We start from the raw sequence: 16,613 nt of genomic DNA, 5'->3' as shown, positions 1-16,613 counted from the left end.
AACGAACAACGACAAAACCCAGACACAAGCCTCTCCTCCCCTCCGCCCGCCCGGCCCAGGGGCAGCCCAGCACCACGCTGCTCCTCCGAACACTGCCGCAGCCTCGTGGCACAGCACCCGCCACATCCGCTGCTCGGAGGCACGGCCCCGGGCTGGGCGCCCCTCCGAGGGGCTTCTCCCTTCCCTGCAGTGCCCATTTCCCCTTCCCACCCCCCGCAGCCCACCCAAGAAGCCCCAGGAGCAGGCGAAGCACCCGCCCCGCAGCCCCCCCCCCCCCCCGCCTCACACACACACACGAGTGTGCACACACGATTTTTTTTTTTTTTTTAACCCAAGTGAACATGTTTCCAAAAAAAGAGAAAAATTAACACAAGCAGCACCACGTTTCCCCAGTGTCAGGAGCTCCAGAGCCGGAGCAGAAGCCCAGGATGCCCCCAGGCCAACAGAAACCAAGCCTGTGTTTGCTCGGGGCGGGGGGCAGCCGATGGACATGTCGGAGGGACGGTGCTTTGCCAGTGGGACGCGAGGCGAGAAGGGGCCGGGGAGAAGGAAGAAGGGCGGTTCTGTCATTTACTGAAGGACAGGAAATGGTGACAGAGGCAGATGTACTGACACCAGGCGGTCGGCTCGGCCGTCACATGGCAGCGCGGGTGGGCGTGCTGGGCTGGTTCAACCTCAGCGTTTTGCAGAGCCAGCCGGCGAAATCCACCTCCTCCACCTCAGAGCGCTTGATGAAGGTGTGATTCTGCAAGGGAAGCGACGCAGGGTTAGCAAGGCACCTCGTGGAGGCACGGCCGTGTGTTCCCCACCGCGACAGGCGCGGGCAGGACACCGAGGACCCATCCCCAGCCCCTTCTCAAAGCCCCAACCCAGCGGGGTCCGTGCCGTGGGGCTGAAGGAGGGTTGGGCTGCTCTCCTGCCAGGACAGCAGATTTGGTGGGCAGTTTCAAGATTTTTTTGCTACTTGCAGCCCCGTGGCTGTGTTTTTAAAAATGGGTGCATCCTGCACCTGGCTGAGCACCTCTCCCAGCAGCCGGGCAGAGGAGGCACAGAAGAGTTAAACGAGCAAAGTTGCACCCCAGGAGTGAACCTAAAAAGTGCTACGGAAGGTGGGCAGAGCCTGGTGCGGGCTCCGAGCCGTGGCTTTGGGTGCTCACCCTGGTCCTGGAGAGCAAATCCAACTCCCCCCAAGGCCAACGGCCCCAGGGCAGGGAGGAGCGGAGGCAGAGCACGGAGGAGGGCACGGAGCGGGGACACAAGGACACGGCCACCGCCTCTGCAAGGGGCACGTGGAGGGGCAGCCAGTTGCAGCTCAGCACCATGCCGAGGGAGGAAAAGCTGCCGTTCACAGGGACAAAGTGGGCTCTTCCGCCTCGCTCAGGAGGCAAAGGTTGGTCCCAGGCACCTTGGCAGACACGGGGCGGTGCTGGAGCCATCGGGTTCCCATCCTGGGCTCCGCTGGGGAGGGGCAGCAGGCTCCACGGGCTGATAACATCGCTGCCTTTGATTCAAAGGCGCGTGAGTCACTCCCTCGCTGGGGCTCGATTTGGCTCCCAGGCTCAGCCGGGGGAGTTTCCAGCCTTTTGAGCAAGGGAGGCAGCGAGGGATGGGATGGGGCACAGCGGCTTGCAGATCTGGTGCCACCCACTGCAGCAAGAAAATTGCTCTTCCCCACTTACCATCAGCATCTTCAAATCTGCCCGTTCTGCTGGATTCTTAATTAAGCTGAAATGAGAAGAAGAGAGCAAAACCAGCCCTGAGATACTTTGTGTAAGAAGGTGCTCAGCTGCCTGGAGAGGTCTCCAGCTCCAACAAAAACCACTTGGCTTCCTCTCTGCCTTCCCCAGGAGACCAGCAGCATGGAAACAGCTCAGAAAACATCCCCAGCAGCCCAGGTTCTAGGAGAGATGCAATATCCATCCCTTCTGGACTGCACCCTGCACACGAGGACCTGATGGTTTGCAGGGATCAGTGATTTGGTAACGTCCAGTCTCTGTTATAATGGGACCAGGGCAGCACCCCCAGTGTCAGAGGGTCTCACAGCTGTATTTAGGAGGTGCACCAGTACTGCAAAGCATAACCACACGCACACTGCTTTTATCCCAGCCCTTCCCAAGGCAGGAGCTCCCAGCACAATGCACTGCAGCCAAGCCAGAGCAGGGAAAGGTTACCGGCAGCACACAGACAATGCTGCCTTATGCTGAACATTTCGGGTGGAGGCAGCCTGCTGAGCTGCCCGCGAGCAGGTACAGGCCTCCACGTTCGGTGACAAGCAGCAATCCTTACCATTTATTTACAAACTCCTGGAAATCTTGCGTGAAAACTCCATTCGGTAGCTTGGGAGGTGGCTGCACAGAGAAGGAAAAGGGTTTTCTGCATCACTGCGCATTAATGGGTCAAAAAACCACAATGTCACCTAGTCTTAAACGAGCCATAAAATAAAAAGCTGTGCTCTGAAGGCATCGTTCTCCAAGCTGCTCCTTAGGGCCAGGGAGCTGCTCCCTCCTGCTGCAGGGCTGGCAGCAAAGTGCTGTCCCAGCACGGGGTAGGGGACACCGACCCCCTCCTGAATTACTGCCAGGGCCGGGAGACCAGAATTGCAGCATCCCAGTTCTGGATCCAACCTTGCAAACCCCAGCTCTGTCAACACCTATTGCAGACGAAGCTGTTCCAGAAAAGCTAATTAGGGGCCAACTCCTCTCAGCTGCTTTTTGCCCCCAGACTCACTGACTTGCAGGCGGGACAGACCCTGCCTCGGAAGGCTGGTAGGACATTTCAGCCTGGATTTTAGCTCTGGTCAGCTTTTGGGTCACCCTCAAATGTTTTCATCCACGAAGACAAAGGTCTGCGTGCGACCTCAGCATCAGAGGGAGCACTCATCTGCTGCTGATTTAGGGAGGAGCACGTTTGAAATGGCCGACTGCAGAAGGAACAGGGCATTACACCCCAGAGCTCCCCTCCCTCGTTGCTCTAGGGATGCTGCTTTCACGGGTACCTGCAGAACATTACTCCGAAAGGAGAGATGGGTTTGTGATGCCAGAAGGCAGGAGGAAGAAGCGGGAAACGGGATAGAAAAAAAAAAAAAAGGATTTTGGTGCAGCTAAAGGGGCTCACAAAAGCCCTGCCAAGCAAAGGTTTCTGAGCCTACCCTGACCTAGCAGGGCGAGCACGACACTACCTCAGGGCAGCCTGGCAGAGGCAGTGAAGCAACACCCACCTCGTTAACTATATAGTCCAGCAGTTCAAAGATGGCCATGGCAGGCCGGCTGTCCATCCCGTGGCCTGCGTGGGTAAGATGAGAGAAACACTGGTGAGAAGCTGCCCAGACAGCGAGGGGCTCCATTCGCACAGCCCCACTGCGGGACTTCTGCTGGGAGATGCAGAGGACACCGATTTGGGAACCGACTCATGGTTAAAAATAACAGGAAAAAAAACGTTCTGAAATTTAGACTTTCTAGACTCCTCTAGCCCAGATTTATCTCCCAGCTTGGAGCATTTGGAGAGCACCAGACCATATGCTTTGGCAGGCTGGCAGCCGTTCTAGAGCCTTCTGCTTCCAAACAAGTGGCTCAGACGGAGCCTGCTCCAAACGTGGCCCCGGCACGGCTGCACCAGGACCTGCGCCTGTTTGCTGAGAGCTCCCAGCAAAGCTGCTCCCGAAGAGCTGGAGAGGGAGCTCACGGCAGCGTGGGCAGAGCCCGCGGGGCCACACGGGCAGTGACAGATTTCCTCAGCCCGGTCTGTGTCCCTGGGGGTCACCCTGCCAAACCCGTGCTGTCCCCAGCACATGGTTCTTTAATGCCTGGCTTTTTTTTGGGCCGCCCCAGGGCGCTCTGCAGCACCCTGAAAGCCACCTCCTCGGCTCCCCAAAACCCCCTGGGTTCTCCCTACGGGTCACAAACCTCTGCGGCAGGGGTGGATTCTGCTGGAGCACGCACAGATCTCTGTCCTCTCTGCAGACAGGGAGGAGAGCCCCCCCTCGAAGCGCTTTGCCTCCCCGCCACCGCCTCAGCCAGAAGGGCTTTCGCCAACCCAGCCACGCCAACAGAATCCACCCGCTCTGCCCCCACGCCTGCGTGTTGCGTCCGATGCATCCGACAGCCCCTACCACTGACGGGGCGTCCTGGGGGCCTGGCCCGCGGCGAGATGCTGTGAGGCTCTCCCTCTGCCCCGTCCACCACAGGACGGCCAAATATTGCTTCCAGTTCCTTGGAGTCTGGCGGGGGGATTGGGTACCTTCCGATAGACAGCTCCACTAGCGACAGGCCCATGCTCCAGATGTCGGACTGCACCGAGTAATGGGTGCCCTGCAACCGCTCGGGCTGGAAGGAGAAAGCACAGGCACGCGGCTGAGAGGCAGGATTTCAGCAAGGCAAGCAACGACAACACTGCAACGAAAGTAAATAGAGCAGAGTCTACGTCCTGACCACCTCTCCGCTCCTTCAGGGAAAGGTCGGGCTCTTCCAAGCCCTATAATTCCCCCACAGGGCCTCGTATACCACGGGCAGCTTGTACGAAACCATGAAGCACCCCATCTATAAATCAGCCTCCCAGCATCCGAGGCTCCTGAAGTCTGCCCGAAGCACCAAAGTCTGCAGAGGAAGTGTGGGGGGATCCCAAGCGCAAACCCAAAGCACTTGTGTGCGTCTAACCAACAGCTACAGCCCAGCAGCACGTGCAGCTGCTCACACTCAGAAACCCAGAGCACGCAGCAGGAGGCTACTTCTCACTGACCTGAGATCTAAAACCTCAATTTATTAGCCAAAAAAATTACTTTCTGCTCTTTCCTGTAACTACTCGAGAGTACTAAGAGGAGCAGAAGATGCAGTCTAAGGCTCCTACCGTGGCAAAGAAAAAAAAAAATTAAAAAAAATCAATGCAAGCTATCCTTACTGGCAGCTTTGTGTCAGCTGTGCGGATCCAGTGGCTGAGTGCAGAAGGGACATTTTTAAATAGATAGTGTCTAACTATAACTGTGCCTTAATAACCGTTCCCAAAATACAGGGGCAGCACAGGCCTGAGCACAGGAGCACCGACCGCTTCCCTACAAAAACCTGCTGCTTGCTCCCAAGCCTGAACCACACGCGGTGTGGGCAGCAGGCACCCACCTCCTCTCTGCCATCCAACCCATGGGGCCTGGGGACCAGAGGCAGCCGGGAGGCGATTTCATCCTTGCAGCAGTTTGTATCAGGGACGGCTGAGGACACGGGACAGAGCCACACGAGGCAGAGGAGGCTGCACAGTGCCACCCGCTGCGCTGTCACCGCGCCAGGCTGGACGGGAAGCACCAGGCAGCGGCACATCACCTGTGGTTCACTGCACCACCGCCCCGTCCCGCGGCTGGGCTAACGCTGATCACAGCTCCCGTTTGAAAGGGGCACGATCAGCTCTCTGGGCAGCTCGCCTCGGCTCTGGTTTCCCACTGCCTGCCCCAAAACCTGCCTGCACCGGGGTGGTCTGCACCCACTCTGCCAGCAAGCACGCACAGCCAACGGGCAGAGGGGGGGGGTGTCAGCACCAGCGTCCCCTCTGCACCGCCACACTTAATTTCTCAGAGCTTTGCACACAAGAAGACACTTCTGAACCCGGGAACACTTGCTGAAACGTAATGGGAGCACTTGTAGGATGTGAATGTCTTCCCCTGCAGGGGCAGCTCCACCCCGCTGGCCCCAAGCTGGTGGAAGTGCAGCAAGGAGCAGCTCAGAGCGGCTCAGCCAATGCCAAGTGCATCAAAAGCCACGAGGAGACCCGAGGGTGCTTGCTTCTATCCCCGGGGTGCCGCACACCCCACAGCCTGATCCCTCACGTGGGATGGTGAGAGGCACGCGTGGTGTGGCAGTGCCCAAAGAGAGCATGGTCCTGGTGAGCGTGGACACAGAAAAACCACGAGTGGCTCGGGCACGCCGCCGGTTCTGCCAGAGCAGTTAGCCCCACCTGAGCTGAACCCAAGTTGCAAAAACCCACCCGGAAGTTGAAAGGAACTTACAGACATGTAGGACCGAGTTCCCACAAAAGAGTTTGCCATGGAGTCAATGAGCTGACCACTGACCCCGAAATCACACAGCTTAATCTCTCCTCGAGAGTTAACCAGGATGTTAGAAGGCTTCACATCTGACAACAGTGAGAGAGAAGAGTGTAAACACGGCGCGAGGCAAAACACGGGGCTCCTCCACCACGGGCGGCTATTTTTAGGTTCCTCCTCTCACCTCTGTGCATGATTTGGTGCTTCTCTCTCAGATACGCCAAACCTCTCAGAACCTAGAAGGAAACCAAAGACAGGATGAGATAAGGGCTGGGAGGGGAAGTGCTCTCCCTTCGGCAGGAGACGTTGCACGAACGGCGGGTGCGACGCGAGGACAGCCTCCCCAGGGTGACTAAAAGTTTCGGGTTTGATCACCGTGGATGGGGATGGGCAGTGGCCGGTGTCCAGGTTCAGCTGAAGAGCAAAACAACCCCCGGCACGGCAATCACAAATCTTGGCTTTACTGCTCAAGAAAGCTTCTCCCAAACCAGCCCCAGCAGAGCCCAGCACAACGCCAGGGGACAGAGCCACAAAGAGCGCTCAGGAATCTGCTTCCCTGCTCCCAGCCCACACCCCGCCGCCTCCTGCTTGAGCTCAGGATGGGAAAATGCACCCGGGGAAATGAAGAAAGCTTCACAAGGCAGCACGAGCATTTCCCCCAGCGTGTTGCCCAGCGAGGATTTTTGGCAGCCCAAAGAGCCCCTGGAACTCACCGCTATACTGACTTTCCCCAGGATCTCCTCAGGAATTCTTTTGGCTTCTTTCAACACTTGATCCAGAGAGCCACCATCCTAAAATAAAAAACAAAATCATCAACGCACTGACGCCAGCAGGAAAGCAGAGCTGCTGGCCACACAGACGAGCATGCCCAGGAAAACAAGTGATATAGGAGCGGGCACGCAGCATCCCAGCTCAGCCGGCTGCAGCAAGCCAGCACCAAGCACGCTCCCTCTACAGCAAAGATCTCCAGCGATCAGAGCTTCTCCCTGAACGCTATTTTAACGCTCTCAGCTCTATTTCTTGCTATTAGTTTTTCGCTTCCTTTCCCTCTCGGCGGTAAGCGCAGAGATGATGCTGTCAGCACCGATTCGGAGGAGCGACCACACTTCTCTGACAGAGAGAAAACGCGCAGTGCGCTCTGTACAGCGGCAGGTTTACAACATTTCCGTTCGGCCAACCCCCAAACCTCTGCTTCCGCTTTCCAAAAAGTCGATTTCGGTCGCTTCGACGCCTGAGCGGGAGCACGCAGCTCCTACCAGGGCTCGGTGGCCTCGCCGCACGCCGAGCAGCCGGAGCGAGGAGCCACCGGGGCTGCCAGCAGCGAGTGGCAGCACCCTACAACCCACCCCACCCGGGATTTCAGGTTCGTGGAGCCGAGTGGCGGCACCCTATAACCCACTCCACCCAGGATTTCAGGCTCGTGGAGACCCGATGCTGAGCCCAACGCCGGGAGCAGCACGGGGCAGAGGAGGGCTGTGGACTCACCATGTGCTCCATGCAGATGGAAATCTCTCCGTCGCTGTAGAAGGCTCCATAGAAACCCACAATATACGGGGAGTTACACTCGTGCAGCACCTGCAGCTCTCGGATAATCTGATTCCTGATGGCTGGTTTGATTTCTAAATGAATCAGCTGCCAAGAAAGGAAAAAAACAGATGTAGTGCCTTCAAAAAATAAATAAATAAAAGCCTTACAAGAACCATGTAAGCAAGTCCTGAGTGTTGGAAAGAAACAAAACTGTCTTCAAGGAAAGCTCTGCTTTGCCTTTTTTATTAATTAACTGTTTGCAAGCTAAAATTAAGGATAAAGGGATAAGTAAAGCACTGTGCAGCCTGTGAGCAGCTAAAGCAACTGCCAGCCCATGTAACACGCCGAGAGATCACGCAGGATTCAGAGTAGAAAGACAAGTCAGAAGTTTGATGCAGATCTGACTCAGCACATACGAACATTTTCACAAGCTTTGTAGGTGTTGTAAGAGGTGTTCTGATATCAAGGAAACCACAGAAAGTAAAAAAGAAAAAATGAAGCTTATGCGTGTGAAAGAGCAGTTGTGTTATCCCTTGGGCTCCATGCAGTCAGCTAACAGAGCTGAGGGAAGGAAAGCGGTGAAGGCTGGGAGGTGTCAGGGCAGGTTGGAGCAGCAGCCGCTGTTCCTATAAGCTGTAGGACGCCCGAGCCCTGGGACTTGCGTCCTCCCTGCGGGGCCACGAGGGCTGGGCACTGCAGGACACGCAGCGGTGCTGCCCAGCGCGGCAGCTTGCTTTGCCTTGTTTCTGAACACGGAGCTCCCAACGATCCCAAAACCACCTGAACACAACCTATCGCTCCCGAACCAAACGCCAGCAGAAGACCCAGAGCTCCCAGTGCAGCCACGGGAGAACATCTTCGTTCCTAAGACCCGCTGAGCCGTCCCCACAGCAGCGGGGAACAGAAGCTTTCAGGGAAGGCGTCCCACAGATCGTTCACCAAGATTCTCGCCTTTTCTAATAGGCGAAGCAACTCCTGTTTTTCTATCACAGGACACCGCAGAAAGGCACCCCACGAGGTGATCTTCAGGAGGAGCTGCTGCTGTGACAGCTTCAAGAAGCTGCTCAGAACCACCCTGCAGATTAAGAGGGCAGCGAGGAACGCGTGCGTGCCAAACCCGCGTCTGGCAGGACCAGGCACCCACCCCTCCACCTGCCACCTCCAGCCCTCGCTAGCCACTACCTACGATCACCAAAAGACCCGCATCCTAGCGCTTCGACCTCTCTTTTTGCCGAATTCATTAAAAAAAGCTTCACTGGAAGAAGAACAAACCAGCGTTTTCTCGCAAGGCGTTGCAAAACCCAGGGACCCGTCGCGGCGCGCTGCGACTCCCAGGAAAGGACCCAGGGGTTGGCAAAGCTCCTGGACGGGTCACATCCAGCTCGGGGCGCTGGTGCTGGCCTGGCCAGGGGGTTTGCACGGAGCAGACCCCCCCGGCTGGACCCCGGTCCTGCTGCCCCCCTTACCTTCCGTGCCATGATGAGCCCGGAGGGTTTGTGCTGCACCTTGGTGACCACGCCGCCGTTGCCGGCACCCAGCTCGGAGATGCGCTCAAAGTCGTCATCCTTCAGCTCGCCCACCTTGGCTTTCTGCGTGAGGAAGGCTTCCAGGCGCTTCTTCTGCTGCTCGTCCAGCTCCAGCTCCTCCAGCTTCTTCTGGAGGTCCACCAGGTTGGCCCTGGAGAGAGAGAGGGGAGGGCGACCGTCAGGGGGCTGCGAGGGCAGGGCCAGGAGAGGAGGATTTGTCCCTTCCTCCCTCCGCGGGGACCAGCGGTGGCAGAGGGAACAGAGACCCAACAACTTTTTTGGGGGGAGCTTCAGGGAAAAGGAAGGAATGACCGAAAAGCCCCCGTCCTCCATGCCCCGAGCCCCTGATGCAGCTGCTGGGCAGCGAGAGGGGCAGCAGCCTCCCCCTGACACCGGAGGCCCAAAGCTCGGTCTCCGCTGCGAAACACGAGAAGGACACAACTCGTCGGCGGCCCCGCCTGCCCCGTCCCACCCCTCCTCGCCGCCCCCAGCCCCAGAGGCCGGGCACAAAGCGGTGCCTGTGCTCCCCGGCACCTGCCGCCGGCCTCCTGCCTCCCCCCTGCCATCTGCTGCCTCCCCCCCAACCTGCACCAGAGGCGGGGGGGGGGGGGGGGGGGAGGCTGGAAGGGCTCACCCCAACCACCACACCCCCAGACCCAGCACAGGGAGCTCTGTACCCCCCCCACAAGCCTCCTCCGGGCCTCAGCTGCCCCCAGCCCTACCCCGAGCCTCCCCCCTTACCCCAGCCTCCCCCACACCCCAACCAAGCTGCCGGCGAGGTCAGCCTCTACCCTGCCCCACCTCTCCCCGACCCCTTCCCCACCGGGACACCCCCGAGGCCGGGCCCATCCCAGTCCAGCCTCCAGCCTCCAGCCTCCAGTCCCCAGCCCCCAGCCCCCAGTCCCCAGCCTCCAGCCTCCAGCCTCCCCCCAGCCTCCCCCAGCCTCCCTCCAGCCTCCCCCCTGTCCTCCAGCCCCCCCCCCCCCCGGCCCGGGCCCGGTCGTTCCCGGCCTCGCGGAGGCCGTGCGGGCCTCGCCACGGCCCCTGCCCCCCCCCCCGCCCCGACTCACTCGGCGGAGCCGGCGGGCCCGGGCCCCTCGGCGGCGCTGGGGGTGATGGTGAGGGCCGGCAGCACCGGCTTCCTCTTGGCCGGCATGGCCGGGCCGCGCCGCGCCTGCGGGCCGAGCGGGGCGGGGCCGGGGGCGGGGCTTTCGAGGGGAGGGGGGCGGGGCTTGAGGGGGTGGGGTCTGGAGGGGGCGGGGTTTGAGGGGGGCGGGGTTTGAGGGGGGAGGGGCGGGGTTGAGCGGGGGGCGGGGCGTAGGGAGAGCCGGGGGGGGGGTTTCGCGAGGGCGAGGGTGGGGGAGGCTCAGGGAGGGAGGCTGAAGGAGCGAGGCTGAAGGAGCGAGGTTCAGGCAGTGAGCCTCTTGTAGAGGCGAGGCCAAGCCTGGAGGCGGCGGCCTCTAGGTACCAGGGCAGCCCCTTGCTGGTGGGCGAGGCTCACGTAGAGGTGAGGCCGTGCCTGGAGGACGCAGCCTCTGGGTACCAGGGCACCCCCTTGCTCAGAAGCAAGTCTCGTGTAGAGGTGAGGCTCTTGTAGAGGCGAGGCCAAGCCCAGAGGCTGTGGCCGCTAGGTACCAGGGCAGCCCCTTGCTGGTGGGTAAGGCTCACACAGAGGTGAGGCCAAACATGGAGGACGCAGCCTCTGGGTACCCGGGCAGCCTCTTGCTCAGGAGCCATGCTCACATAGAGGCAAGGCTCACAGAGAGGTGAGGCCATGCCCGGAGGCTGCGGCCCCTGTGTACCAGGGCAGCCCCTTGCTCAGGAGTAGGGCTCACGTAGAGGTGAGGCTCTTGTAGAGGCGAGGCCAAGCTTGGAAGCTGTGGCCTCTGGGAACCCAGGGCAGACCCTCGCTGGGGAGCAAGGCTCATGTAGAGACAAGGCTCACACAGAGGGGAGGCCAAGCCCAGAGGCTGCGGCCTCTGGGTACCAGGGCAGCCCCTTGATGGTGGGCAAGGCTCACATAGAGGCTAGACTCTTGTAGAGGCAATGCCAAACCCAGAGGCTGTGTCCTCTGGGTACCAGGGCAGCCCCTTCCTCAGGAGCAAGGCTCATGTAGAGGCAAGGCTCGAGTAGAGGCGATGACAAGCCCAGAGGCCACAGCCTCTGGGTACCAGAGTAGACCCTTGCTTGGAAATGAGGCTCGCGTAGAGGTGAGGCCAAGCCCAGAGGCTGTGGCCTCTGGGTACTGGGGCAGCCCCTTGCTGGTGGGCAAGGCTCACATAGAGGCGAGGCCAAGCCTGGAGGACCCAGCCTCTGGGTACCGGGGCAGCCCTGTGCTGGCCCCACCGCCGAGCCCCCAGCACCAACGGGATGAGGGTGGGGATGGAGCGAGGCTGTCGGTGGCCCCGGGGTGGTGCCAGGGTGGAGGCTGGGGCAGTGGGTGCCCTTTGCTCGGTGCCAGCAGCTCCCGTCTCCGCGGCGGGGCCATAGAGCGGGGCGTGAAGGCGGTGCCTGCCCCGTCCCGCCTGGGCAGAGGGCGTCGCGGCGGAGATAACCGCACCGTGCGGCCTTGCCCCCGCCACCTTGCGCCTCTGTCACACGCCACCGCGCTCACCGCACACGAGGGAGGGAGGGGGGCGAACTCGTCCCTTCCCTGCATGGCGGGGTCTGGTGAAACCCATCCAGTACCACGTCTCCCTCCTCACCACTACCCCACTACCACCATTTTGGGGTCTAGCATCCACAGCAGGGCCCGGCCTCACCCATGGGTGGCACCTCAGCCTCCTGCCCTCGCCGCAGGGCACTGGGGATGCACAGATGGACGCGTTGGTCAACGAGCCCCGGCCCTTCATGCCTTCGTCCCCCGGGGGACAGCAGGGACCCCGAGGGGCGGAGGGCACAGGCAGCCCCCCGGGGGCCAGCCCAGCCCCGGGCACGAGGACCGGCAGGGACCGACGTGACATGGGGAGGTGACGAGTGGTAGAGTCCAAGCCAACGTCTTCCCCGGATGTTCTCGACACCTATAAAAAGTGATTAATGCTGATACGTTCGTCTGAAAAAAAAAAGGGAAATTGTCCCCGAAATGGGTGAAAGTTCATGGGCAGATGCGGAGCCTGGACTTTGCCCACGGGCCCCTCCTGCCCTGCTCGGCGGAGGAGGACAAAAACATTTGGCTAATGAGTTACGGGGCGCAGTGGGCCTTCCCCCGGGCTGCCCTGCCGTCGCACACCGCCGGCCCCAATCAGCACCCGGGCGATTTTGCAATCCTGGCCGCTATTTCTGTGCCGTTGGAGTTTAAACTTTGCCACTCGGGTCAGGGTGAGGAGGAGGAGGTGGCTGGACTCGGCGTCCGCCCCGCTGCCGTGTGCCGAGGGGGTTCAGAAGCCAGGACGGATCCGCTGGTTTTGGGATCTCACACAGGTACACGACGTGCGAGGCTGCCGGTGCTCAGTGGGGCCCCGCAGTCACCACAGGGCTCACCAAAAGGAGCAGGGATAAAGGATGGGGGGCAAGAAACCCCCTTTCTGGGCCGGCTGGCCAAATTTTAACGAATTAAAGAAAACTTTAATGACAGCCGTCCCCAGGCCCAGCTCGAAGGAGCCTTGGGTCAGTGGAGGTTTGGGAGGGTCGGTTGTAGGGTCGGGCGGTGGGCTGAGTGGCCAGGGAGCAGGTTGGGAGGGGGTTAGTTGGCTGGGCGGCCAGCGGGTTGGTTATTTGTTCAAACAGCTGCTCGGTTGGCCAACGGGTTGGCCGTTTGATCTCTTTCTTGGCCGATTTTGTTGGTTTTGCTGCTCGGCTGGTCGGGCCGTTGGGCCCAGTCGGCCGGTTCGGTCCCTGGGGGCTCATGGCCTGGAAGTGTTGTGACAGGGGCAGAACGAGGCCAAGTCCCCCCCTTGGGGCCTCCTCCCCTCCTCCCTTCGCTGCCCCAAATGATTAACCCGATCTCCCCAGGGCCGGACGGGGCCGGACAGGGGAGCTGAGGAGGGCTCAGCTCTGGGGCCTCATCCTGCTCCTCTGCCCAGGGGCATGGTGGGGCTGGGGCAGCTGGGGTTCTGTGGGGAGCCCCCTGCTGCGCAGATCTCTTTGGGGAAAAAAATGCAGGATCTGGGAGTTTCAGCAGCTGGAGGGGGGCAGGGAGGGCTGCTGCCATGCCCTGAGCCCCTGCAGGAGCACAGACCGTACGTGTGCGCTGCCTCCCGCACGCAGGCACTTGGGGCTTGTCCGGGTGTGCTCGTGCTTAAATACAGGTGCCAACACGTGCACGTGCACACGTTTACACGCCCGTGTCTGCGTGGGTGCACACATAGATTGCAGGGTCCTATCCTGCACACACGTCTGAATGGCGACACAAGCTCCCGGGATTGCATCCACAGGCTCACGCACGTTTGCACACTCACTGTGCACGTACACCTCCTCGTGGTCCCACGCACGTCCCCGTGCTCCTCGCTCCCCTCTCGCCCGCCCCGTGAGCTGGGGTGTCCTGTAGAGCCTTGTGATGGGGGTGAGAGGCAGGGGGCAGCTGTGGGGACAGGGCTGGGGGCCTGACCCTGCCTCTTCGCAGCCATGGCCTCCACTGTGGGTAGCCTCGACAGCCTCGACCTGCTGGACCTCCTCTTCGACCGCCAGGACGGGATCCTCCGTGGCGTGGAGCTGGGGACATCCCCGGGCACCTGGCACGAGGATGGGGTGAGCCCTCAGGGCGGGGGGGGGGGGGGGCTGATTTATGGGTGAGCTGGGGCCGCTTGTGGGGTCATCCCACAGCACGGGGAGGCTCCTGTGGGCACCCCATGGCAATGGGCACCCTGCGGTGACGGATGCCCATATCCCCACAGCGCGCTCGGGACGGCGATGACTTCCTCAGCTCCATCCTGGGCTCTGGGGACTCAGCATCCGACTCTCCCAGCTGGTCCCCAGCCGCCAGCGACAGCGGGGTCTCCGAGGACCCCTCCTCCGACCACCTCGACAGCCCCCCGGGGTGCTGCGACGGGGGGCTCGGCGAGGCCCCGTACCCCTACGCCAACCCCTGCCAGGTGCTGCCGCTCCCCGGGGGCACTGGGGCCCCGCGCCCCGAGGTCTCCATTGACCTGGGTGAGCCATGGGGAGAGACTGGGCTGGGGACACTGGGAGGCTGTGGGGGGGGATACTGGGGACACTGGGAAGCCGTGGGGGGTGGGGGAGATGGGGTTTGTCAGGGGTGGTGAGGAAATGAGGGGAGCTGGGGGGACTGGAGGGATTTGGGCAGAGTGGGGAGAAATGGAGAGGGCTGGGGGCTGAGGGGGAGCCAGGGGATGGTGGGGGGGGGGGACAAGGACACAGCAGAGCTGACAGCCCCCCGCGTGCCCCTTGCCCAGACATGTGGCACCCCGGCTTCTTCATGGAGGAGGGCCGGGACCTGCCCGTGGTCTCCGCACCCGCGTCCTGCACCCTCACCGTCAAGGACCTGCTGCTCTCAGGCAGCTCTGACGCTGTGAGTCCCCATCACCGTGTCCCCGTCGCTCCTTGTCCCCAGCCCTGTCCCTCCCCGCATGCCATCCCCTGTCCCTTTCACCATCCTTCCCTGCCCCTGTCCTTGTCCCCTCCCTTGGACCGTGGTCCCCGTCCTTTCCTCCTTATCCCTGCTACCTCCAGGACCACCACCCCATTCCTGTGCCCATCCCTTCTTCCCCCCCCCCCCCCCCCCCCCATTTGTCCCCTTTCCCGCACCATGTTCCTATTCCTGTCCCTTCCTGGGTGCCACCCTCACCCTGGAAGCGCGGTGCCCACCCGTGGCCCCCCGGGGCAGGCACGGGGCGAGCCTGCAGCCCGGGATTTTCACCTGCCCGCGGTCCCGCAGCAGCCGCAGGCGCCCAGCTCCCTGCTGAGGCAGAGCCAGGGCCAGTTCCAGGAGCTGGTGCTGACGGAGGACGAGAAGAAGCTGCTGGCGAAGGAGGGGGTGTCCCTGCCCACGCAGCTGCCCCTCACCAAGGTGGGTCCCGGGGTGCCTGGGACACTCTCCGTGCTCCCCGGGGGCGCGTGGGCACCGGGTGCGGGGGTCCTGGTCCCAGGCTGCCCTCACCCTCCCCGTGCCCCCAGTACGAGGAGCGGGTGCTGAAGAAGATCCGTCGGAAGATCAGGAACAAGCAGTCAGCGCAGGAGAGCCGCAAGAAGAAGAAGGAGTACATCGACGGGCTGGAGAGCCGGTACAGCCCCGAGCCCCTGCGCCCAGCTGGGGGCCGACAGCGGTGCCCCGGGCTGGCCACACTGGGCGCGCTGCTCCCACCGCCCTGCAGCTTCCCCCGACCTCACGCCTTTCTCCCTGTCCCCCAGGATGTCAGCGTGCACAGCCCAGAACCAGGAGCTGCAGAGGAAAGTCCTGCACCTGGAGAAGCAGAACTCGTAGGTGTCCCCCGGGACGAAGCGGGGCAGGATGGGGCTGGACGGGGCGGTTGGGACCCTGCTGGGAGGCGAATCCCAGAGCAGGCGGGGTGCTGATGGGTCCTCCCTGTCCCCAGGTCCCTCCTGGAGCAGCTGAAGAAACTCCAGGCCCTCGTGGTGCAGTCGAGCAACAAGGCAGCACAGACGGGGACCTGCATCGCGGTGCGTGGAGCCCCCGGCCCCTCGCCCCCGTGCCCTGCCCCAAACAGCTCCTGGCTCCGGGGGGCGAGGAACCAGCGGGGTTGTGCTGGCGGGGGCGGGTGGAGGGATGGGTAAAAGGGTGGGCAGGGGCTGAGGTGGGGGAGAGATGCTCCGGGGTTGAATGGAAGGAGGAAGGGATGGACGCGCGTGAGGGTGGATGGATAGGGACAGACGGAGTGCTGGCAGGGCTGCATGGGCAGGGAGAAACGGGGGGACGCAGCCCTGGGTCTGCCCCCAGCCCCCTCTCCATGAACCACATCCCCCCTCCAGTACCGCGCGCCGTGACGTCCCCTCCTCTGCCCCCAGGTCCTGCTGCTCTCCTTCGCGCTCATCGTCTTCCCCTCCATCAGCCCGTTCGCCCCGAGCAAGGCCGAGGCAGACGGGGACTTCGGACCGGTGCGAGGTGAGGAGGGGGCTGGGGGCTCTGTGCCAGCGCTGCGCCGGGGGCGCCGGTGCTGACCCCGACCCTCCTTTGCGCTCAGTTTTCTCCAGGTCCCTGCACAACGCCGCTGCCTCCCGCGTGGCTTACGCGCAGCCCCGAGCCAGGGACGAGAAGCCCCCGGAGCCGCTGTGGTCGGAGCACGCAGGCGAAAGCCTCGAGACGCTGCACGAAGCTTTCAGCGGCCGCTCCTTCTCTCCGCGCCCGGACGAGGCTTCGCCCCGCAACAGCAGCCGGCCGCTCGCCTCCGACAGCCTGAGCCACGGGGACAGGGAGCGAGACGGAGCCACGTCGGGGGGTGGCAGCACGTCGGGGGGTGGCAGCACGTCGGGGGACGGCCTGGCATCGCTCGCGTGGACCAAGGGCGACCACAGCAGCCGGCCCGCGGTGCTGGAGCCGGCCGAGGAGCTTTAAGCAGCACCCAGGGACCACAGGGGATGCGCCGGGGTGGCTCAGCACCCCATCCCCTCTGGGACAAGCCCTC

The 16,613-nt window shown here is 62.2% G+C and overlaps 2 protein-coding genes across 2 annotated transcripts; one reads left to right on the top strand and one right to left on the bottom strand.

Moving 5' to 3' along the window:
• Nucleotides 1–300: 300 nt before the first annotated feature.
• MAP2K2 (mitogen-activated protein kinase kinase 2) lies at nucleotides 301–10,279 on the bottom strand. Its single transcript, XM_035567791.2, has 11 exons — nucleotides 10,146–10,279; nucleotides 9,016–9,226; nucleotides 7,508–7,654; nucleotides 6,736–6,813; nucleotides 6,207–6,258; nucleotides 5,987–6,111; nucleotides 4,109–4,322; nucleotides 3,218–3,282; nucleotides 2,287–2,348; nucleotides 1,680–1,725; nucleotides 301–745 (listed from the first exon to the last, which is right to left on the bottom strand). The coding sequence occupies exons 1-11, from the start codon at nucleotides 10,229–10,231 to the stop codon at nucleotides 635–637; spliced, it is 1,197 nt and encodes a 398-aa protein (XP_035423684.1). The 5' UTR covers nucleotides 10,232–10,279; the 3' UTR covers nucleotides 301–634.
• Nucleotides 10,280–10,761: 482 nt separating this feature from the next.
• CREB3L3 (cAMP responsive element binding protein 3 like 3) lies at nucleotides 10,762–16,543 on the top strand. Its single transcript, XM_050715689.1, is given in 13 exon segments — nucleotides 10,762–10,841; nucleotides 12,321–12,435; nucleotides 12,437–12,477; nucleotides 12,479–12,495; nucleotides 13,637–13,761; nucleotides 13,908–14,163; nucleotides 14,427–14,542; nucleotides 14,909–15,040; nucleotides 15,148–15,254; nucleotides 15,382–15,450; nucleotides 15,567–15,651; nucleotides 15,997–16,093; nucleotides 16,173–16,543. Coding segments are annotated over 13 exon segments (1,611 nt in total).
• Nucleotides 16,544–16,613: the final 70 nt, after the last annotated feature.

Source organism: Cygnus atratus, chromosome 26, assembly GCF_013377495.2.
Source record: "Cygnus atratus isolate AKBS03 ecotype Queensland, Australia chromosome 26, CAtr_DNAZoo_HiC_assembly, whole genome shotgun sequence".
Lineage (NCBI taxonomy): Eukaryota > Metazoa > Chordata > Aves > Anseriformes > Anatidae > Cygnus > Cygnus atratus.
The sequence above is the reverse complement of the archived record's forward strand: the minus strand, read 5'-3'. Positions and strand labels throughout refer to the sequence as shown.

Coding starts and splice junctions, on each gene's coding strand:
- MAP2K2 (XM_035567791.2), bottom strand. CDS start 10,231: ATGCCGGCCAAGAGGAAGCCGGTGCTGCCGGCCCTCACCATCACCCCC. Junction 3,283..4,108: donor CCCAGGACGCCCCGTCAGTG/GTAGGGGCTGTC, acceptor TTACCCACGCAG/GCCACGGGATGGACAGCCGG. Junction 2,349..3,217: donor TGGACTATATAGTTAACGAG/GTGGGTGTTGCT, acceptor TTCTCTGTGCAG/CCACCTCCCAAGCTACCGAA.